Source organism: Peromyscus maniculatus, chromosome 2 (assembly GCF_049852395.1).
Source record: "Peromyscus maniculatus bairdii isolate BWxNUB_F1_BW_parent chromosome 2, HU_Pman_BW_mat_3.1, whole genome shotgun sequence".
Taxonomy (NCBI): Eukaryota; Metazoa; Chordata; class Mammalia; order Rodentia; family Cricetidae; genus Peromyscus; species Peromyscus maniculatus.
Window position 1 is genome coordinate 120,292,250 of NC_134853.1, and position 23,529 is coordinate 120,315,778.

The window sequence follows — 23,529 nt, forward strand, 5'->3', positions numbered from 1 at the left end:
TTCGGTGGCAGCCATCCAGACAAAGAGGTTGATGATGGTTTAATAAGTCTATGAAAATTGTCCAGAAGGAACAGACTTCGGCTTGGGGGGCGGGTAGGTAATGGATCCTGGAAGGAGGGCCGCCTTTCAAATAATTCCACCCATTGGTTTGTTTTCTCTGCTAAAGAAAGTAGCTGCCCTGAGTGGGGGACGCTCCCCTGACTTCTCCGGAGGAGGCTGCTTCTCCGGAGGTGGCCTCGCCTTCCCGGATTGTTAGAAAAGTGCATTTGCGCGCAGGATCATCCGTCTGCTTCAATGACTTGGTCAAGCCCATGCCATAGTCCCTGACTTAGGGAAAGGCAGCGACTGGGGTCGCCTAGGCCTGCGTGGACTATCATGCTTCCCGCTCTCTCTGACCCAGCCCCTCCTCCGGTGTTGACCACTTAAGAATCCAAATTGAGTTGTAATTAATTTCCCCCTTCTCCGTCATAAATTGTTCCATCCACATCCTTCCCTTCCAGGACGCACACACTAAATCTCTCCTCCTCTGGAGACGTCTCAATTTTCCTTCCTATCGATCCTGACCACTCTTTCCTCCTGTGACTAGAACCTTAGTTCCCCCTTCACTCCCGGGCCTGTTCCGGGGTCTCCTCCAGCCCCGTGATACTACCTATCCTGTCAGCCCCGCGAGAAACCGGAGTTTCTGTTCTTCACTTCACTCTCATTAGGCAGAATCGTTCCCAAGACTTGAGCAGGTGAGACCGCTGGCGGCCATCTTCCTTTTAAATATCTCCTGGGAAGTTTGCTAGCTGACCCACGCTGTCACTCTCACGCTTAACTGTGTTAGTGTGTGCGCCCCTTCTCCCTCAGTGCCCCAAATAATCTTTGGCGACTGAATGTTTATCCTTGCCCACCATTTCTGTTCCCTGTACCACTCCCTCTCTCCCCCAATGTGTATCAACCCCCCCCCCCCCTTCTCACGTCTCTATTTCTATCCCTAAGTTTGGCGGTAAATGAGGACCTGGGTTTTTAGATGCAAGCTACAATCTCGCTGCTGTTTAGCTTGGAATCCAGGAAGCTTCCCGCGATGAGGGCCCCGGGAACCTTCCGGTCTACCACCTGTACTGCCGCTCAGCCGCCTTCTCTCGCACAGAGGCTGTGCCGACACAGCACAGCAGAGTCCACCCGGCAGGAGGAAAGCCACAGCGGGTCCCCAAACAGAGCGACCGCGGGAATCTCCGCGGCCTCCCCTAGAAATCGATATTAAGCCACTAGGCCCGCGCGGGCTCCAGGTTTGGGGGCAGCAAGCAGCCAGTAGGTTCTGCACGTCTCATCATTTAGCTAATCGAGTCGAAAAGTTTCTGTAGGGGCCGGACCCAGCATCAGATGGTAACACTGATTGAACAAGAGATTAGCACAATAGAGCTCTAACCGAGGGGAAGCGTTGCTTTTCACGCTACGCACCGTAATTAATGGTATGAATCAATTAATTTGACTTTTATTGTGTCGAAGGAGAAAAGCGCAACAAATGGAACCGGCAGCTGGGAGTTGTTCACCACCCCCTTCCCTAGAGAGCTTCCAAGGAGACACACGGGAATGGACCGCCCAGATCCGGCCTTGGCGGAGGGGGAGAGGCTGCCAATGGCGACGCGGAGAAAGTCTCCGGAGCCAGCTCAGGCCCACGGAGAAATCGAAATTAGGCTCATTTGGAGAGTATCTCAAAAGGAGACCCCGTAAGCAGCCTTGGAGCCTGGGTTCTCGGCGCGCGCACCGGCACGCACCGCTCCACTGGAGGCCCGGCTATCAAGACCGCAGTCCGGTCCGCGCACAGCTTTGCGCCTGCGGCTATCGCCTGGCAATCCAAATTGGGCGAAAGGCGTTCCTGAATTGGTAAATTTGGATTATGTTTTCTTTTCCTCCCCACCTTTCTTTGAGTCGCTTGGGCAGTTGCCACTGTAACTCTTGCCTAGGGTGATAGGCAGCCAGGCCCAGCTCGTAGCTCCTGTCGGTTTCCAGAGAGGACTGTCTAGTCAGCGTAGAAGATGCTTTTATGAGCCAGCGGGTCACAAGTGGTGCAGCAGCAGAAATCAACTCAGACGTGCGTTTTAGGGTCAGGTGTAACCCCCGAGAACAACTGGAAACAAAAAAACATGGAGATTCCAGACTTCTCTGGATAGTCAGTGTTCCCACCCACCCAGCAGCAGCCCCAACACGGAACATCATCGAAGTCCATATTCAAAAGGCTAGTGGTATAGGCTGGGGATAACAGTCAATCTGTTGTCCTAATGCCTGTTTAAAAAAAAGTTTACAGATTAAAACAATTTTTTTTAATTAATTTGATGATCCTGGGAAAGTGGGTCTAGGTGAGGGCACAGGACATGGGAATCAGAAGCACACTGGCAAACTGGAAGTACATAACTTTTCCACTATTTTCTATAAGCACCACAGAAATTGTTTCCTCCCTGACTTCCTCTCTCATTCTTTCATACCCTGGGAGAAAAGGCCTTTCCATCCCAGGCCTTCAGCTGACAGACTAGTCTGGTTTCAAGAGGGCCACAAGCGGTAACTGCTCTCTGACAGAGGAGCGGCCTAAAGGCAGAGGGAAAAAACAAGGATTCTAAGAACCACCGGGGTTGGGAGGAGCAACTCCCCTCGGATATACCGAATCCACTAGTCCCAGGAGCACTAGGCGCCAACTCTGGGTCAGTTTAAAGTCGCCCCCACCCCCACCCCCGCCCCCAGCATCTCTGGGAATTCCTGGTCTTTCCTACCATCGCTGGCATTCCTTGTCAGGGAAACTCCTTGTGCGCTGGACACATCCTCGCCTCTTCTTTGACGCAGGTTTCTGCCCAGGTTAAGTCTTGAAGGGTTTGCCTGTGCTTTAAGAAATAACTCACATTAGTTGGAAGCAAAGGTGAACTCACCCGCCGGCTTTGCCCTAAAGCACTCTGGCTCCTTGGAGGCCGTGCCCTCTGCTCAGGAAGTCTGCGCCCGCTCCCCACAATTTTCCAACTGTCCCAGTCCGTGCGCGCGACGTCTAATACCAAGGCCCAATGCCTCCTTCCCACCCCACCCCACCCGACTTACCCAGGCCGCTGCCAACACCTGCTCCATTTCCAGCTCATTTCCGACTTTTTCTGTGCTAAGTCGTTTAACAACTCCAACAGCCAGTTATGGCTTCTTTGTTTATAGGTTCCCTGTTATTTTACATTCTTTTTATTTCTCTGCAACTATCCTAATAGGTTAATCGATAGCTATTTTCTGACCCCGGGAAACCGCAGCTGATGGTGTTGTGACCATGCGAATATATATGTATATTTATATGCAAGCCCGCATGGAGCCAGGGAAGCTAGGATAAGGCTTGAGTAGTTAGGTTTGAAAATGATGGGGAAGCTCATCAGCAGGTGTCTTGTTTCTAGAATAGCCCTGAGACAGGAGGGGGTACGAGGCCTAATTAGGAAAAGGGAGCCGGATGTGTTCCCTTAATCCTTGGATCGAAAACAAACAAAAACCCAAACCAAAGCAAAATCATAAGTTTTCTTAAAAACAACAATCTTGTTCTGCACTGCGAGTCGGTCTGAATAATATTAGCAAAGTAGGGAAGGCAGAAAAGGGCAGGGGGCGGAGAAGGCAGGGCGGTAGGAGCCCCACGGTCCGGAGGACACTCTCTGAGGCCCACACCCTCTCCACCCCCACCCACCCACACTCACGCCCTCCCTGGACCCGGCGCCCGGCTCCAGCGTGAGCAGGGGTCTCCCGGCAGCCCGAAGAGCCCTCGGGGGCCCACGGGATGCTAGCGCCTTGTCGGTCAGGAGTTGCGCTTCTCTTGTCCCTTTGTTGACAATTCCCTGAACCAACTTGAGTTTGGCCGGCTCCACCGCGGCCCTGACGTCACGCGCGGTCACGTGGCCCCGCCTCCCGCTGGATCTTTAAGTAGAAAGTAATCTATCAGGCCAGTCCTTAAAACGGGACTTTCGACTACCCGGGCTTGGCGTCCCTGTCACCCCCACCCCACCCCCGCGGTTGCCCCAGTCCGCGCCCTCCGGAGCTGCTTGGCACCCGGCGTCCCGCTCTCGCCTGGACAGCTTCTGAGCCCCCACGCCCAAGCCAGAGAGGCCGAAGAAGGCTGGCGAAGTGAAGGGGGGCGCGGCGTGGAGGAACCTTCGGGGTCGCGAGCAGTAGCTGCCGCCTCGTAGGGAAGCGTCGGGGACCGCAGGAGTTCGTGGAGCGCGGCTGCGGGCGGCGGAGCGCAGCGCCCGCACCGCGCGATGCCGGGCCTCCGGGTGTGAGCTGACCCAGGAGGGCCCCGAAGCTACCTGTGCCTTCCCCTCCCCCTCCGCTCTTTCGGGGGGCACCCGCACCCCCCTTTCCCTGAGGTCCGCGGCCGCCCCTCACGGACCCCCTCGCCCTCTGCTCGCTCCCGGCCGCCGCCACCAACCCCGTGGAGGGATGACCCTCTCCGGCGGCGGCAGCGCCAGCGATATGTCCGGCCAGACGGTGCTGACGGCCGAGGACGTGGACATCGATGTGGTGGGCGAGGGCGACGACGGGCTGGATGAGAAAGACAGCGACACCGGCTGCGATAGCCCCGCGGGGCCGCCGGAGCTGCGCCTGGACGAGGCGGACGAGGGGCCACCGGCGGCCGCTCATCACGGCCAGTCTCAGCCGCCCCACCAACAACCTCTGGCACTGTCCACCGAGGCGGCCGCGGCCGGGCCGGGGAACGACGCCGGAGCGCCGGAGGCCGACGGCTGCAAGGGCGGCGAGGACGCGGTGGCAGGCGGCGGTGGGCCCGGCGCGGGCGGCGGTGCCGCGGGAGGTCTGGCCCCGAGCAAGCCCAAGAACAGCCTGGTGAAGCCACCCTACTCCTACATCGCGCTCATCACCATGGCCATCCTGCAGAGCCCGCAGAAGAAGCTGACCCTGAGCGGCATCTGCGAGTTCATCAGCAACCGCTTCCCCTACTACCGGGAGAAGTTCCCCGCCTGGCAGAACAGCATCCGCCACAACCTGTCGCTCAACGACTGCTTCGTCAAGATCCCCCGCGAGCCGGGCAACCCGGGCAAGGGCAACTACTGGACCCTGGACCCCCAGTCCGAGGACATGTTCGACAACGGCAGCTTCCTGCGGCGCCGGAAGCGCTTCAAGCGCCACCAGCAGGAGCACCTGCGCGAGCAGACGGCGCTCATGATGCAGAGCTTCGGCGCCTACAGCCTGGCTGCGGCGGCGGGCGCAGGACCCTACGGCCGCCCCTACGGCCTGCACCCCGCGGCGGCGGCGGCGGGCGCCTACTCGCATCCCGCGGCCGCGGCGGCGGCGGCGGCGGCCGCGGCGCTCCAGTACCCGTACGCGCTGCCGCCCGTGGCGCCCGTGCTGCCGCCCGCCGTGCCCCTGCTGCCCTCGGGCGAGCTGGGCCGCAAAGCGGCCGCCTTCGGCTCGCAGCTCGGCCCGAGCCTACAGTTGCAGCTCAACACCCTGGGCGCCGCCGCGGCGGCCGCGGGCACGGCGGGCGCGGCGGGCACCACGTCGCTCATCAAGTCCGAGCCCAGCGCGCGGCCGTCGTTCAGCATTGAGAACATCATAGGCGCGGGATCCGCGGCGCCGGGGGGCTCGGCTGGGGGTGGCGGGAGCGCGGGCGGGGCTGGGGGCGGCGGGGGCGGCGGCAGCACCCAGTCCTTCCTGCGGCCGCCCGGGACTGTGCAGTCCGCGGCGCTCATGGCCACGCACCAGCCCCTGTCGCTGAGCCGGACGACTGCCACCATCGCGCCCATCCTGAGCGTGCCGCTGTCTGGACAGTTCCTGCAGCCCGCAGCCTCTGCCGCCGCCGCTGCCGCCGCCGCCGTTCAAGCCAAGTGGCCCGCGCAATAGTGATGAGCCGGTGGTGGCCCGGCCGGGCGGCGGCCTCCGGCAGAGCCTGCGCTTTTCAGGCTGTGCGCCCGCTCTGATCCTGGTCCTTCTGCCCTGGTCCTGGTCCCTCTACCCAGTCCTGGACTCTGCCACCCGCCCCAGACTCCCCCAACACCGACCAACAGCGGCCTCCATCCCCTCGCTCACCTAAGCTGGCCCGGCAAACTCAACACGCGTCCGCTGGGAATAGCTTTCCGTACAGGTAAACTGATAACCGAATTTCCAAAAATACACCCGGACGGCGCCTGCTCTCAGTACTGTGGGGGTGGGAGGGAAATCCTTTGTACATATTTGTATAAAAATCATTGACTTTCTTTTTGGGGTTTTTATTTTTTTAAGAAAAAAAACAAATTCAGTAGATTTAGAGATCTGAACTTTCATTTTTTTTGAAGGTTCACTCTCCGCAGTTTTATCTGAAAAAAAGAATGTATAGAGACGTTGGGAGATTTTAAATACAAAAAAATTTTTCAAAAAGGCGAAGTGTCATTGTATTATAAAAGTCTGTTTATATATGAATGAATATATATGGTATTCTAAATGTTATTCCATCATGTTGTACACAACTTTGTAAATAAATTTTTAAAATGCTCAGCCTAGTGTTTTATTTAGGTGTCTAGCAAATGGTAAGATTTTAAAATGGGATTTGCATTGGCTTCCCCCAGAAAAATCTAGCAGCCTCAACCAATGACCTTTTCGAACGTTGCAAATTAATAATTTGGGTGAAAAAACATCTGAATTTGCAAATGGAAAGAGTATACCTAATTTAAATTGTAGTAATGTTTTCACATAAAGCCAGAATAAGGATGACGATCGAGCTAACATAAATGACTAGCGGCTCCTGCAAAGTAAACTGTCATTAAAATTCTAAACAACAGCATTCCCGTTCATTTTAAAGAAGTCCACCAGGCGAACATAACAGTACTGGGTCATTTTAATCGTCCTTTCAAGAGCAAAATTCCAAGCATCCCATATTTTAGCATTTAAACCTTGGATTTTTGAAATTCCTTTTTATCCCTTAAGAGGAAGTGCTAAATCACATTCATTTTTGAATTCACAAGGTAGCATTTCAAGTTTTGTATTGGGATGGTATTATTTGTATTAGTTCTTTATTTTTTTTTTTTTTCAGAAAAAAAAATTTCAAGATCCCTCTTTCCATGGCAATAATCAACGCCCATAACTGTATTTCTGGAGGATTTCTGAAGCGGCAGCCCCTCCTCCCAACCCGAGCCTTTCTGAAGGCCAAGAAATCATAATTAATTAACATCCTTCTAAAAACAGGTGCATTTTATCTCCCTCCCTCCCTTTTTTTCTACCTTGGCCAGGTTAGGATTTTTTGAGAGATCTATAAGGAAGGAGTGGGAAATGTCCTCATAGATTATTTTAGGTATGCATCCCAGATATTTCAACGTGTTTTGTTTTGTTTTTTAAGGTGTTAAAGTAGAAATGAAACGTCTAGACTAAGAGGCCGGTTGGGCCACCACCAGCATATCCTCAGACAGCATCAATTCTAATTATTTTGTAATTAATTTAGCTGTTACAATTACTTATGCAAAATCAGTTTTTAACTCCAGAACTGCACGTAAGCGATGTCAGCTCCACCCTGTGAGCGGCTTGTCAGTGAAACCCAGACAGTGTCAGAAACCGTGTTCACTCCTCGCCTGCCACCGGGAATCCGAGCCTCACTGTCGGCGGCCGGCGTGGGCTTGCGGGTCGCTCTGAAACACACTTCCTCGCAAATACCGACTCTCTTTTTCCTGGTGAGCCGTAAATGTTATTGTTCCCTGAGTAAACATTCCGTCGGGAGCCGAGTCCTAAAATAAAACAGGCTGCTGGGGTGAGAGTTTTTAACTTGATAAACAAGAACCCGATAATCAGCACTGTGGAGGAGCGACTGTAACCTTCAGCGAGGAGAGCTTTACTTCGGGCGGGTCCCTTCTAATCTCCATTTACAAGGAAAACTAAACGGATCTAAATCGGTTTGTGTGTTGCAGCTATAAAAGTCACAAGTTGTTTCACAGTTGTGTCTGGCTAATCGGTTTTTACACAAACAGCAAATGGTCCACGATTTGTGCAAACACACAGAGGTTACTTCTAAATTTAGCTGGCACCCCTGGGAAAAGGGAAAGGCAGGGCTTCTTGAATTCACTTTTAGCCTCAAGAAGCTGCTGATCCAAGGCTTCTAAATGACATTGGATAACAGGGGCCTCATTCCATCCCTGATCCTTTGTTACTTATAAAATTACTCGCTCATATTTCCGCGCATAGCAGCAATACCGGCCGAGCCTGAGCACGCAGCGTGACACTCGGATACAAGCTGCCGCTGGAGATCCGCAGGGCCTTTTCCAGCGATGCGTTAGGCGGCGCGATGTAGAGAACGCAGCAACTTTCCTTCAGCCACGTCTGCTGGGACAGCAAACAGCCTCTTTCCCGTGTGTTTGGAGGGTAAGGGGCTTCATGTCCAAACGCCAGGAGCCAACGGTTACTGAAAGTCCTGGCAAAATACCGGGAAAGTAGAACCTAGCCCTAACCCTGGAAAGAAGCTAAGCTTAAACTGTTTCAATGGTGAAGCTTTAAAGCAGACGAGGAAATGTAGATATTGTCGATAAATGAATGCAAGCACTTAGTAGGGTGGGGCCAGCTTTAAACCCACGTTTGATGTTTGCAAACGCTGGCACGTGTGTTGGAGGGCGATTAAATCCCTCTGAACCGGAGATTTAAAAACAGTGCAAGTGCCACCTGCTTTTTATTACGGTTTAAAAAAGAAATTAAAAGAAAAGAGGGGCATAAATAAAGGAAGCAGGTTGGTTTCAAAGGCGGAAGATGGTAGACTTTCAGTTATACCCCGATTTAAGCATTCCCCCCACTTCTTCAGACACGGATTTCCAGGCAATCAATTCACTCTCAAAGCCCGGGGCTCCTAGTGCGACCTCAGGGTGGAGTTCCTGAGTGGGCCTCTCACCCAGTCCCTTGCGGGAATGCAGGGAGGATCTGGAGACTCAGAAAAATGTGAAATACTCCTACTGGATGAGCAGAGCTGTAGCTGCGATGGTGGATATGGCCTGTAGGGGGCGACGAGCAGATGGAAAACTCCCGAGCTGTTTGTGTAGATCCAACGCTAGACACCCTCACCCCTCCACCCCCACCCTCCGGTCCAGGTCTCTTCCTGGCCAGGCTCTCAATCAAGCCCCCCGACACCATCCTTTATCCTCACGTCCTGGGACGACCAGGGCAAATCTCCGAGAAGCTACGTTCCTTGGCCCGTGTCCTGAAAGGGACAAGGTCTCGAGGCGAATTAGTCCTAGAAATTATGAAACAGTGAAATTTAGTGATGAGGAAATACTGGCTGGGAAAGCAGCTAAGAACTACATTTGAAGTTATTTATTTTACGTGGCTTTATAGGAAGAGTCTCGGTGGCGAAGGGAACATGGAAATCGAGTGTGTCGGGGTGTTTTAGAGTGAGTTCTTGGAGAAACTGACCTGTAGAGAATGGGATCTGAAAGAGAACCATGAGTCTACAGAACTCCACCTGCGTCCCAGACGGTGCGGGCTGCAACGGAACCGAAATAGTTAGGGGGAGGGGGCATCAGGGTGAAAGAGGCCTCGCAGTAGGCATCCCAACCAGGTATTTTCTTTGATTTTAGTCAAGCAGCCTATTTTTTTGTTTTTGTTTTGTTAAATCTCTCCAATTCTTTGACTCTCCCTGCAGAATTAGGTTAGTGTCAGTGAAAAAAAAAGGCCGCAAAAACTGTCTAGTATGAAAGTACCTTACACCCCACGCTCACGCTGGACTTTCCCCGCCCCCCATGGACTCCAGACGGAGAAACAGTCCTGCTCTAACGCTGGTAGTGTCCGCGGTGTTTTTGAACCTCTGGATGTTACGTGTGCAAAAGAGTTTTCTAAGATGGATCACAGAACCGGCCCCAGCCCCTGCTGCCTTGGGGGGGGGGGGTACTGAGCAAAAGCGAGGCAGCTTCTCCAAGTCTCGAACCGTCCTGGACCACGCCCTGCGCCCTGGGAGGAGAGTACGCTCCCTCCAGCCCGAGCCTGCTGCCGGAGGATTCCTCTCTGGCCCACCGGTCTAGTTTCCTGCTTGCGCGTTTGCTGCCACTAACCCAGGCAAGTGGGGAAATCGGAGACCTCCGCTGACAGAAGCCCCTCAGCGCCAGGCCAGGCCTCGGAGGCGAATTAAAGGTAATCAGATCTCAAACCCGCCTAAAAGACCACCCTCCGACACCGCCCTCCAACAGTTGGCTGGGTGGTACCCAGAGCCAACTTATTCTCTACCGCCGCCTTCTTCTCGTGCCCTCTTAAGAATGTAAGAACCCTTCTTTGCTCTCTGGGGTAAAACTTGCCAAATAGGGCTGTGTACCAAACAGAATTCGAATAGAAACGGAAAATGAGCGCAGTCATGCCGGTTTTATTTATCCAGGTGATGACTTACATCGGAATTTCCCTAAATTACTCTAAGAATTAAAATGTCCTACATTTTGTGAATAATTAAATTAGTCTGCTTCCCTGTTTTTAAACATGAAACCGATGCCGAAAGCGTCTTCTCCCAGAGGACTCTGTTTTGTGCACACAGGGTGAGAATGAAGGGAACCTCACTATTCCCTTCCAAAAACCATGCCTAGAATATGGGCCTTATAGCAAGCGCCAGGGATAGTTCTCTCCTTTACACATACACAATTCCAGAAGACCCTGGGACTTGCCCAAAGCCACTCAGCAGGCCAAGCTCTGTTAGTAGTCCTGGGATGGAAACGTGTTCCTTACCCAGGAAGGACTGTGCCATCTGAGGGAAAGAAAACAGCTAGCCCTAGGGCCAACGAAGGTGGGGGAGAGAGAAAGACTAAAGAAGCATCGGGCTAGGGGCAGCTGCGGGAAGGCGGCAGACCTGGGCCTTAGGGCTGTCCCTCCATCCTGGGTGCCTTCCCTCAGCATCCCGGGTGAGGCACCACACTGGGTAGCTCTGCCCGGACCGACAGCTACGTGACCTTTCCCAGAGAACTGAGGGGAAGAAAGTGGGAACCTGGGCCAGTGGCTCCCTTAGCCGGATGGGCCAGCTGCCCAGCCACATCGCTGCAGTGTCAGGAGTGGATGCCACCGGTGGTCCGCCCCCTCCCCCGCCCCCACTGTGCTCGCGGGGCATCACCCCCCCCACATCAGCCTCGAGGGCTCCAGCTCCCCGCGCCTGGAAGTGTGGATGCGAGGAAGACCTGGAAGGCTTTAGGAAGGCTACCAGAGGGGAAAGGCACCTGCTGTAAAGGTGGCCTTGGAGAGAGAGATATACTTTCTCTCAAGCCCCACCCCACCCCCACCCCCCGACGCCCTAGCGGCCTGCGTTCCGGAGGCAACCTACAGGAGGCAATTGCCCCCAGAGTTAACCTAGGCAGCAGAAGCCCCACTGGGATCTCGGGTAAGCCATGCATGGCTGGCTGTAGCTGAGGACTCTCAGCCAGCCCTGGGGGACAGAGTTGAGTGTCTCCAGGCTTAGCCTGCCCGTGCCTTCTCCGGGGCCCAGGAAGAAGCACCCTCTCTGCCACCCTGGCCCGCCTCTGTGCGACCTATGGGGACTCCGCCTTAGAAAGAGGGTCCTGAGAAGCAACTTTTGGTTCCTTTCCTCTCCGGGCTCCTCCCACACCTCTCAACAGACGGAAGGCAAGACTCGGTCCTCTACAAAAGCACACTCATGGCCCTTGTTAGCCTTTTCTGCAAAGGGCACATGTCCGGTTTGTGAGGAATTCTGCGCTACAGCAACCTCCAACGCTAATTTTTCTCTTTGCCCTCAAGCTCCATCCTGGAAGGCAGCGCCTCCTCCAGGCAGCCTTCGGCAACCTTCCAATTTAAGTTAGTCGCTCCTTCTCTGAGCTCACCCATGCGCAAAAATGAATCAGTTATTTGTGCTCTCTGATTCCCGTATGCACCCCTTACTGCCTATTGCTGCTGGGCACAAGGGGCTGTCCAGATTAGATGCCAACTGACCTCGAGCATCGATGAGCTGGGTGTGAAGAATCTTGGAGACTCTGAGCTCGTCAAACCAGGTTTTAAGAGTTTGAAGGAGTGTTTTCTTCCAGTTCCTTTCCTCCGGCCCCTTTCTTTATAACAAATGCTTTCTATAAACAATCTTAACTTTTCAAAGTGAATTTTTTTTTTTTTTAAAAAAAGGGCATTTCTTAGCTATCTAAAACATGGAAGACATGTGAGCTGTTCATTGGATTTTCTGAGTATGTTTTCTCGGCCACTAAAATCGACTGACTACTTCTTGGCTGAAATACCATCAGCTACTTCTGCTGTCATCTGATGGGAATCCCCTCCAAGAGCCTGTTTGAGCCAGCCAGTGCTTCTGCTCTCACACAGTAGTCCCTCAATCTTAGGGCATCCTGATTTGAAAGCTTTTCTTTCAAAAGATTCTTTTATTTCCTTGGAAAAGGGCAATAGCTTTGAGAGCTCTTTGCTCAGGTTTTTATAATAAAGATGGTCCTGGTGTATGTTGGGATTCTTTATCTAAAAATGTAAAGAATCCATTGTGGTTTGGCAACTACAATAAGATGGGCATGGGGCGGGGGGTGTCCCAGTACCGTCTGGAAATCTTTCTCTAGGATCCATGTGGACACCACCTTGCCTGTGACTGTGACAAAAGTCTCATGCAATGGTAGCTAGCATTTTGAGCATTTCGGCCCCACCCCCTGTCAGATAAAAAGTATTTTTAGAAAGTTAAACAGGGCTGGAGAGATGGCTCAGCAGTTAAGAGCACTAACTAGCTGCTTTTCCAGAGGACAGAAGTTACATTTCCATGACACACATGGCAGCTCACAACCATGTAACTTCAGGGAACTCAACACCCTCTCCTGGCCTCTGCTGGTAACACACACACACACACACACACACACACACACACACACACACACACACACACAAAACACCCATACACATAAAATAAAAATTTAAAAAGAAAGTTAAGTAAATTGCTCTTTCATTTTGAGTCCCTGGCAAAAAGTCAACTTTTAGAACTAGACGTAGTGGCACATGCCTGCAATCCCAGTACTCAAGAGATGGGGGCAACAGGATCAAGAGTTCAAGGCTAGCCTTATACCTGGCATGCTCAAGTTTAATCTTGTTTACTTGAGACCCTCTGTCACACCACTCCCTAAAGTTATCTCTTACTTACAACTCACTAAAGCCATTTAACTTATTAAAGTAGGAATTTAGATGTCTTTGGAAGATGTTCATGCAGGTCATTTCATACGGGGCAATAGGAAAAAATCTCAAGTTATCTGGCCATTGCTTTCCAACTGGGATCAAAATAATGTGAGCGTGTGTGTGTGTGTGTGTGTGTGTGTGTGTATCATTTGATGCAGATTTTTGCAAATGTATATCTCAGTTTGTGTGGTCGCCACTATTTTTAACCTTGTATAGCTCTGTTAGCTTCCTTCTCTGCATTGTTACAGATTCTAGCATCTCACAAATATAAATGTTGGCTACGAGAGCAAAGGACCATCATGATGAGCATGACTGAATCATAGCCAGCGTGAAACACCTGCCTTATTGATGGTACACCGATGGGAATTAGTTCTTTGTGGGAAAGTTTCTCTTCTTGTTAGAGGAAACTGAATGCAAGAAGTAATAAACTGGATTAAAAGACAAGATTAATTTTCAACCCTAATCTTGACATTGAACTTCAAAGTACTTCATAGATTCTATATTTGCCCTAGTGGAGAGCTCTGTATGTTTTTAAATTTAGTGTGTGTGGGTAGGTGGATGGGCGGGAGAGAGGAGAGAGGTGAGTGGGGGGCATGCATGCCATGGTGCCTGTGTGGTACACAACTTTATGCAGTTGGTCCTCTCCCTCCACCTCTGGTGACTGTGTTTCCGGGCAAGCATTTTTAACCAGATAAATTATATTGCTGGCCCTGAAGACTACTACTGAAGATTTAGCGAAAAGACAGGAATTATAGTATAATAACTATCATTTCAATTTTTTTTAACTTTTTTGAGTAACTGTTTAAAAATTTAAAGATTTTTTTTTAAACTTTGATTTCACTTTTGTCTTGATTTAAGATATCTGTCATACTGAGCCATCTGTCATTCAAGTCTCCAGCACTGTGAAGACATTGCTAATATGTACATTAGGGAACTGAGTGTCTCCTCTACCACCATCCAGAAGGCCCTGGGAATAACCTTAAAGGTGTTCAAAGTGACGGTGAGCAAAGCTACCTTCCACTTTGGGAAGCATTATTCTAGTGCAGCTTACTCATTTACAAATTTGGTAGATTACTGCTTTTTTTCCCATTGCCTTGAAATAGTCTTACGTCAAATGAGATTATATTTGAGAAAGTATTTTATTAAATTTATTAGTTATAAGAGCTAAACATATCATCTGAGAGATATCTACTGTCTTTTAAATTGTTTTCTTTGCCATTAGGGGGTCTACTAGTTGAAACACAGAATGATATTCTAGAAAAAGCATGGGCTTTGGATTTGATAGTCTTGTGTCAAATCTTGATTCTCTCTCTGTTCTCAATTGTGTGTATTGTTTTCTTTTCTTTCTTTCCTTCTTTCTTTCTTTCTTTCTTTCTTTCTTTCTTTCTTTCTTTCTTTCTTTCTTTCTCTTTCTTTCCTCCTCTCTCTCTCTCTCTCTCTCTCTCTCTCTCTCTCTCTCTCTCTCTCTCTCTCTCTTTCTCAACAGGGGAATCTCACTCTATAGCCTAGGGTAACTTTGAACTTGTGATAATTCTCCTGCCTCAGTCTCAAGCTCTGGGCTTACAGGTTTGAGCCACAGTGGCCTAGCTGTATATACTCTTAGTCACAGTTAGCTAGCCTCTCCATTTCTGTTTTCTTGTTTGTAAAACAAGTATCAGAACATGGAGATTTACTGTGATGAATTTGGCGGTCTTAACGATGGTGACAACTCACTGCTCGGCAGTTTTGCTGATTTTATCGTGGTCACATTTTTATGAGGCCACCTTTATTTTTTTTCTCTGATAACATATACCAAATAGCTGTCACATTTCATATTTAAAAATGAAGTTGCTGGGCCCACTGTCTCTCCCATCTGTTTGAGTTAGGGATCATTTTTGTGTTCTCACAACTTAACAAATGTGAAGCAATTTACTCTGTGGTGGTGCTTGGTAAATCACTTTCTCACTCTCAGGGTATTTTTCAGTCTTGTGGATGAGAGGTCTTGACAATAGTCATTAAAGATATGATAGCATTTTTCCACAAGAACAAGGACATGTGCCTATGTCTCTTTGCTGAGCTCTGGTCTGGGTAGACTAATTTTGACATTTTTTTTTCTTCTATGTCTACCCTGAAATTTCACTAGAGGAAGTCACTACCTGCCTAGACTGGACCTGATTAGGCCAAAGCCCAAGTTTTAGCTTATAAAAACCATCTTGGTTATCTACCTATCTAATGACAGAATATGACATATAGATAATGGAGGATGAGCTGGAAATCAACTGACTTTGCTGAGTGTGGTGACACACACCTGTTGTACCAGATGTAAAGGCAAGAGAATTGCTGTGAGTATGAGGTACACCTAGATTCAGAGCAACATGTTGCTCAAAAACAAAACACGCAGCAGCCCAGTTGGTAGAAGGCTTGCCTAGCATGCTCAGAAGACCCTGGATTCCATCCTGAGCACTGCATAAAGCAATATGGTAATGGACTAGGGAAGTAGAGGCCAGAGGACCAGGTCAAGGTCAGGCCAGTGAGATGGTTGTGAAAGCATTTGGTGAGGGAAGCCAGAAGACCTGAGTTCTATATCCCCAGAATTCACCGCTAAAGGAGAGGACAGACTTCCAAAACTTGTGGCACACACACATACACCTCCCTCTCCCTCTCTTTCTCTCTCTCTCCCTCTCTCTCTCTCTCTCTCTCTCTCTCTCACACACACACACACACTCACACCACACTACTCACCCATATCACACCACACACACACACACACACACACACACACCATACCACAATAACATATACTCACAAATCACACACACACACACACACACACACACACACACACACACACACACTAAATTTAAAAACATTTTTTGAAGGTTGATGAGATGGCTAAGTGAGTCAAGGAGACCTGATAACCTGAATTTGACCCTCTAAACCTGGGTAACGGTGGAGAGAACCAACTCCACAAAACTGTCCTCTGGGCTCCACTCTTGAGCCTTGGCATTTGTGCCCACACACACACATCTTACACACAGAAACACACAAATAAATTATCTAATTAAATCTATCTAATTTAAATTAATTTAAATTAGATTAAAGCAAGATTAATTAAATACTGGTCAGGTTGGTGGATTCTCTGGCCAGGTCCATCTCTAGGTTCCCAGAAAATGGCTGTGAGTCATGCCTTGCAGATGCTTAAAAAGGCAACCCCACAAAGCTACCATATTTCCCATCAAGTCCAATCAGGGACAAGCATACATCCTGATGTGTTTCCTGTCTATGTACCTCTTACCTACATCCAATCGGGGCAAGCATACATCCTGATGTGTTTCCTGTCTATGTACCTCTTACCTACATCCAATCAGGGGCAAGCATACATCCTCCTGACGGACCACATGTAATCAAGTACATCTGGTATAGATGAGCAAAACATACATAGGACAAACAGGGATTTATTTTTAAAACTACACAGAACTCTTCACCTGCGAGGTATATTTTTCCTGTTTTGGTCTCACATTACCCTTAAAGTAGTTTATTTCCTCAGTGAGACTGTCCTAGAGACAACTAATTTTTCATCTGCAAGTGGTAATCAGTCGGGGATTCTTCTGGGTTCGGGATGGGGGCAGGTGTCCACTCCTCCCTTCAGTTCTAGGGTCTCATCTGGTGCACATCATCACGCAGGTCTCATCTGGTGCAAATCACCACGCAGGCCCTGTGCATGTTGCTTCAGTCTATGTGAGTTCACATGTGCTTCGGTGGCACTGTGTTTAAAGGTATCCTCTATCCTCTTTGACTCTTACATTCTTCCTGCCTCCTCTTCTGTGGCCTTCTGTGGCCCGAGGGGGTGGGTTTGATGGAAACATCCCATTTCAGGCTCGATGTTCAGAGGTCTCTCGTGCTGTGCATATTGTCTGGCTGTGGGTTCCTGTATTTATTCCTTGCAGGAAAAGGCTTCTATGATGAGGCTGAGCAGGGCCGGGACCTATGAGTATAGCAGAATGTCATTGTGACTGGGCAAGACAGCCAGAGATTCCTCCACCTTGTGCTCTTTTGTTTGTTTGCTTTGCTTTTTTCAAGAAAAGGTATCTTTGGATAACAGTCCTGGCTGTCCTGGAACTCACTCTGTAGAGCAGGCTGGCCTCGAACTCTCAGAGATCCACCTGCCTCTGCCTCCCAAGTGCTGGGATTAAAGGCGTGTGCCCACCACCGCCCGGCCCATCTTGTACTCCTGCTGAGGCCATTGCAGATTTAACTAGAGTCAGATCTCCTTGATGGAGAATCCCAAGGCAAAGTTCCCAACTCTATTCTAGTAATCAAAGGTCAGGATGTCATAGCTAACTTATCTTAGCCTTTGTTAAAACTACCTGTATGTGCGGAACCGCCTCCGGCTAACAACTCATCTTAACTTCTGCTCAACTGCTCACTTCAAACTGCTTACTCTGAGAAGCTCTTCCCGAAGCCGCCCAGGAAGATGCCAGTAAAGGTCTCTGCCTTTAAAAACCTCCTGTTCTGGACACTCAGGCCACACCTAGGTTCCTGAACACTTGGGTGTGGTCCCAGCTGTTCAACTGGTATCAGGTTCTTAGTTACCCAAGCAGCATTGGTTATAGGCTCCATCTCATGCCATGGGCCTCAAATCCAACCAGGTGTTGGTTGGTTACTCCCGTAAGCTTTGTGCCACGGTTACATCATCGTATCACCATTGTAGATTTAAGGGCTTGTAGCTGGGTTGGTGTTGACATTTCTTCTTTGTTAGTGTGCAGAACGTATTCAGATAGCCAAAATACTAGACAGTAGGGGCGAAGGCCCTAGGTAGACACTAGCTTGACTTCTCCGTGTTTAATGAGTTGTACAGGGGTTATTTTCAGCAATAGAGCCTTGCTGTCAATTTGTGGAGAACAACCTATTATAGCTTTTGCAACATCTTGGATTGTTTAGGGATTCCCATGGAACCACTTTGCTCAAAAAACTCAATTAAATGTGATTCAGTACCATTCCCAATACTGAAGCTTCGTTTGGTAACGGAAGATGTCCAGTTGGGGCTCCCTGTTATTTGGCACTGTCATTTAGATTGTCTTCATGTATGTATATAATTTAGGAAGCTTCTGCTGTGTTGGTTTCCATATGACCCCTCAGATGGCCCTTAGTTTTAGCTGGCCCTCCCCATATCCTCTCCTTCATCATCCTCATCTGTTCCTCTCCCCATTTGCTCCTCCTGTTTCAGTGCCCAGCCTGAATCCATCAATAACTATCTATTCTACTTCTTCCTAAAGAGATCTGCCCCCCCCCCCCCGTCCCTTACTCTATACCTATACCTAACCTCTGTGGTTCTGCTGATTGTAGCTTGCTTATCTTTAACACTCAGCATCCACACACAAGTGAACACATACCATATTTATCTTTCTGGATCTGAGTTGCCTCACTCAGGATGATTTTTTCTAGTTCCATCCATTTTACCCAGGGATTTTATGATTTTTTGGCAGCAGAGTAATATTCCATTTTGTAAATGTACCACATTTTCCTTACCTATTCACCCATTGATGAACATCTAGGTTGTTTTCAGTCTCTGGTTATTGTGAATAGAGCAACAATGAGCACTGTTGAGCAAGTCCCTCTGTGGTAGGATGAAGCATCCTTTGGGTATATGCCGAGAGTGGTACAGCTGGGTCTTGAGGTAGATCAATTCCCAGCTTCTTGAGGAATTGCCACTCTGTTTTCTAGAGTGACTGTATGAGTTTGCACCCCCCCCACCCCCCCTCCCACCCCCCCACCCCCCCACCCCCCCCCCACCCCCCACCCCGCCAGCAATGAATGAGTGTGGTGACATTTTGTTGTACTCTAATAAAACTTGCCTGAAGATCAAAGGAGAGGATCAGCCACAGAGTTAAACATAGAGGTCAGGCAGTGGTGGCACACACCTTTAATCCTAGCACTCCGGAGGCAGAGATCTGTCTGGATCTCTGTGAGTTCAAGACCACACTGGGCTAAATGAGATTGATCCAGTCTAGGAGAGAAACAGAGCCAGGCAGTGGTGGCACACGCCTTTAACACCAGTGTTTGGGAAGCACACTAATCCCAGCAGTAGGAAGGCTGAGATAGGAAGTGAAATGGCTGGGTGAAGAAAGGCATGTAAGGCTCGAGGAGTCAGGAACTAGAGAGCTCCTTCTGCTGAGGACTCGAATTCAGTCTGAGAAATCGTGGAGAGAGGATTGACTGCAGAGTTGGCAAGGTGAGAAGCAGCTGTGGCTTGTTTCCTCTGATCTTTCAGCATCTACCCCAACATCTGGCTCTGGGTTTTTATTATCAGACCATTTAGGATTACTGAACTATATGAGTGTTCCCCTTGTTCCACATCCTTGCCAGCATGAGCTGTCATTTGTTTTATTGATTTTAGCCATTCTGACAGGTGTAAGATGAAATCTCAAAGTAGTTTTAATTTGGGTTTTTTTGATGACTAGGGATATTGAACATTGCTTCTTAGCCATTTGTTTCCTCTTCTGAGAATTCTCTGTTTATACCTGTACCCCACTTTTAAATTGTGCTATTTGTTTTCTGAATATCCAGGGTTTTTTTTTTAGTTATTTATATATCTCAGATATTAGCCCACATCAGATGTGTTGGTTAAAAAAAATTTCCATTCTATAGACTGTTGTAGCTAATTTTCACTGTGCTTGATTTTTGCCATTCATCTGCTTTGAAATATTTGTGTGTGTGTGTGTGTGTGTGTGTGTGTGTGTGAGAGAGAGAGAGAGAGAGAGAGAGAGAGAGAGAGAGAGAGAGAGAGAGAGAAAGGCTGTCCTAGAACTCACTTAGTAGACCAAGCTGGCCTTGAACTCACAGAGATCTGCCTGGGATTAAAGGTGTGGGTCACACCACCAGCCTACTTTGGAATCTTTTTTTTCTTTCAGTTCCTGTCTTTTATTTATCCATACACAACTGCTTGTCTTCTGGTTTGTTGAAGCAGTACGTCAGACAACATTTGCCACAGTACTGTCTGTCCAAGTGGCTGGCCATGAAAACTCCAGCACCACCCTCATCAGAAGGACACTCTTGACGAAGACGGCTAATTTTGCCATTTTCATCCACCTTATAGTACTTTAGTACAGCCAACTTAACCTTCTTCCTCTTATGCTTATTCTTCTTGGGAGTGGTATAAGACTTCTTCTTCCTTTTCTTAGCACCACCACGAAGTCTCGACACAAGATGAAGGGTGGACTCCTATTGAATACTGTAGTCAGACAAAGTACGTCCATCTTCCAGCTGCTTACCAGCGAAGCTCAGCCTCTGCTGATCAGGAGGAATTCCTTCCTTATCCTGGATCTGGGCCTTTACATTTTCTATAGTGTCCGAAGGTTCAACCTCGAGCGTGATGGTTTTCCCCATAAGGGTCTTCACAAAAATCTTCATCTTGCCGGGCGGTGGTGGCGCACGCCTTTAATCCCAGCACTCGGGAGGCAGAGCCAGGTGGATCTCTGTGAGTTCGAGGCCAGCCTGGACTACCAAGTGAGTCCCAGGAAAGGCGCAAAGCTACACAGAGAAACCCTGTCTCGAAAAACCAAAAAAAAAAAAAAAAAAAAAAAAAAAAAATTTAAAAAAAAAAAAAATCTTCATCTTGGCGGCGGCGGCGGCGGCGGCGGTTCCACCACAGATGGCGGATTGGAAAGACTGCTTTGGAATCTTAAATTGTCATTTCCACGGTGACATCTGCTCCACCAGGGTTTTTCCAGAGTCAAAGGGCATAAAACATGTTCAGTGGTTGGCAGGGTTTGCGGTTCTGTGAAATGTAACCTGCTTCTGTCCTCTGCATAGGGCTTGGCTAGGAAGCCAGCCAGTCATGTAACTTTACTCTTCTTTTGTGTTCTCACACAGAAAGCAAATTGTACACAGAGCAGACCACCCACAGGATGATGATGACAAGCACTGATATCCATTAAACACCATGTGCCAGAATGTGTTCTCAGTGAGGTACTGCTTTGGAAAGTACCTTCCTCTTAGATTTTGTCTTGTTTTGTTGGAGGCATGGCTGGCCCTGGCTAAACTTTTTATGTAGACTAGGCTGTCCTCAAACCTTCTGTGATCCTCCTGCCTCTGCCTCCTGAGTGTTAGGATTGGAGGTACATCTCCCAACACCTCTTAGATTTTCTATTCTCAAGATTGTCCCATAGGTACTTCAGTCTTAAATATTCTTCGTGTGTGTGTGTGTGTGTGTGTGTGTGTGTGTGTAGCTAATTTACTTTCTACAGCGTAGAACTAAGAAACCGCAGATAAGGCTGGATGTGGTTGCTCACATATGTAATCCCAGGACTTACATAAGTAGTTCCAGGAGGATAAAGCAGAAAGATCGAGAGTTTGAGGCTAGCCAAAACTATGCAAGACTGGGTCTCAAACAAACAAGGACCGAAAAACAAATAACTAAGTCCAAGTATGATATCACGTGCCTATTATGCCAGCATTCCCGAGGCATGCAGAGGTAGGAGACTGCTGCAGGATCCAGGTCAGCTTGGTTCACACACTGAATTCCAGAGCAGCCAAGGTAAACAACACAAAACAATGATGAAAAAGTGCACGATGAGGAAATAATTGTTTCTATGGAGAAGACTCCTTTTTTCCCCCCTGTAACCTTGGCTGTTCTAGAACTTGCTCTGTAGAGCTCAAATTCAGAGATCCTCCTGCCTCTACCTCCCGAGTGCTGGAATTAAAGGAATGCACCACCACGGCCCAGCTCAAATTTTGCTTTTATAATGTAAAGTTATTCTAAGCATTTAACACAGCAGGCTATGTAAAATAATCCACACCCTTTCTTTGCAATTGCTTTGTAACAATTGTTTTCTTAACCAACCACAAGAAATCAGGAGAGATTCTGTAAGTGTAAGCAGTATGGAGTTACAGTTACAAAGACAGGCTCAGAAGCCAGACAATTTGCATTTGAATCCAAGCCTTGCCCTATTCTAGCTGTGAGGTATTAGATAGTTTTCTTTTTTCAGCTGCAGATGAGAATCAAAACACTACCTAGCACAGTCACTGTGAGGCTAAATTAGAAAACATACGATTGTTTATAAAGTCATTTGCTGCAGATCAGACATTAGAGGATTATTAGTGATACACAGGTTCTTTTGACACACATAGGAAACTTAACAATTAATCCATATGTATTGTATGTATATATCCATGTGTATGTGTGTGTGTGTGTGTGTTGTTTTCATTTTGTTTTTGAGAAACGGTTTTGTGAATCCCAGACTGTCCTCAGAGTTGCTGTGTGGCTGTGTGAGGATGACCTCACACTTCTGATCCTCCTGTCCCCACTTCCTGGGTTTATAGACATGCACCACCAATCCTGATGCTGGGGATTAAACACAGGGCTTAATGTATTCTAGGAAAGCGCTCAACAACTGAGCTACATGCTGAACATTGATTTATTTATTTACTTACTTACTTACCTTACTTATTTCTATGTAGCCAGGGGCTCAACATTTAGCCCAGGCTGGCTTTGAACTAGAGAGCCTCCTGCCTCATCCTCCTGAGTGCTGAAATTAATGGCACATGTCACCACACCTGGCCCATGATTCATTATTTTCATAAAGAAGACTTCACTAATGATGAGAAAACAATATAGAGACTGTTCAGGTAGTTTTAGGTGGGACCCCAAAAGCAATCAGTTCTAATGCTTGTCCTTGGCTGGAAGCTGGACAAGTCTTTGGTTCTGTCTTGTTCTTGATCTTGTTCTGCCTCTTTCTCTTTTTACATAGTCTAAAGGAGTGAGTAATAAAATAATAATCCCTTCTCCATCAACCATTAACAGCCAAATAGCTCTTCCTTGAGAGGCGGGGCCTCATGAGCCCTTACAAACCCCATCTTCAGCCGGTATCCATAGGGGCAGTGAGTTCATGAATTAGTTCAATGTCCACGTCATGTCCACGTCCAGTAGATAGTGGGCATCTGGTTTTCAGGATATAAAGTTAAATGACTTCCTAAGAGTAAGATTCTAATCTGTTGGGACTGGCGACCTTGATAAGAGCAAAACTTTGTCTCTTTTTCCTCTTAACACATGCAATAAGAGCAAGCCATGGAAGGACAGAGAAAGAAGGTGACTCCCTACCAGTCCAGAAGAGGGGCCTCGTGGAAAACAGCCCATTCCTTAGGCTATTGTCATTCAAACCCTCCTGGGGAGATGAACAAACGTCTGTTCACCCCACAGAAGGCATCAGTGGCAAGCCAAAGGAACTGGTCCACGTCCCGTTTATTGAACCAGTGAGTTCAATTGTGGTTATTTGCAAGGATGTGGGGAAGGGGTTACGTACATGTGTGGGCAATTGATGTACAGCTAGGCCATCTCCACTAGCTGCCCTCAATTGCTTATGCAGTCTCAGCGAGGGGAGGGGTCACGCGATTCCCTTCGCTCCCTCCATGACAGAATGACTTGGTGGGAATGATACAGATGTCTCATTTAGGGCTGGACTTGCAACA

The 23,529-nt window shown here is 48.7% G+C and overlaps 1 protein-coding gene and 1 pseudogene across 1 annotated transcript; one reads left to right on the forward strand and one right to left on the reverse strand.

Annotated features, from left to right (window-relative positions):
- Window positions 1-3,932: 3,932 nt before the first annotated feature.
- Foxd3 (forkhead box D3) lies at window positions 3,933-6,470 on the forward strand. Its single transcript, XM_076564558.1, has one exon. It carries the CDS (start codon window positions 4,429-4,431, stop codon window positions 5,845-5,847), a length of 1,419 nt encoding a protein of 472 aa, XP_076420673.1. The 5' UTR covers window positions 3,933-4,428; the 3' UTR covers window positions 5,848-6,470.
- Window positions 6,471-19,965: 13,495 nt separating this feature from the next.
- On the reverse strand, window positions 19,966-20,474 carry LOC102908002 (ubiquitin-ribosomal protein eS31 fusion protein pseudogene; annotated as a pseudogene).
- Window positions 20,475-23,529: the final 3,055 nt, after the last annotated feature.

Bases quoted from the DNA above. Each gene is read 5' to 3' on its own strand.
- Foxd3 (XM_076564558.1), top strand. From the start codon at position 4,429: ATGACCCTCTCCGGCGGCGGCAGCGCCAGCGATATGTCCGGCCAGACG.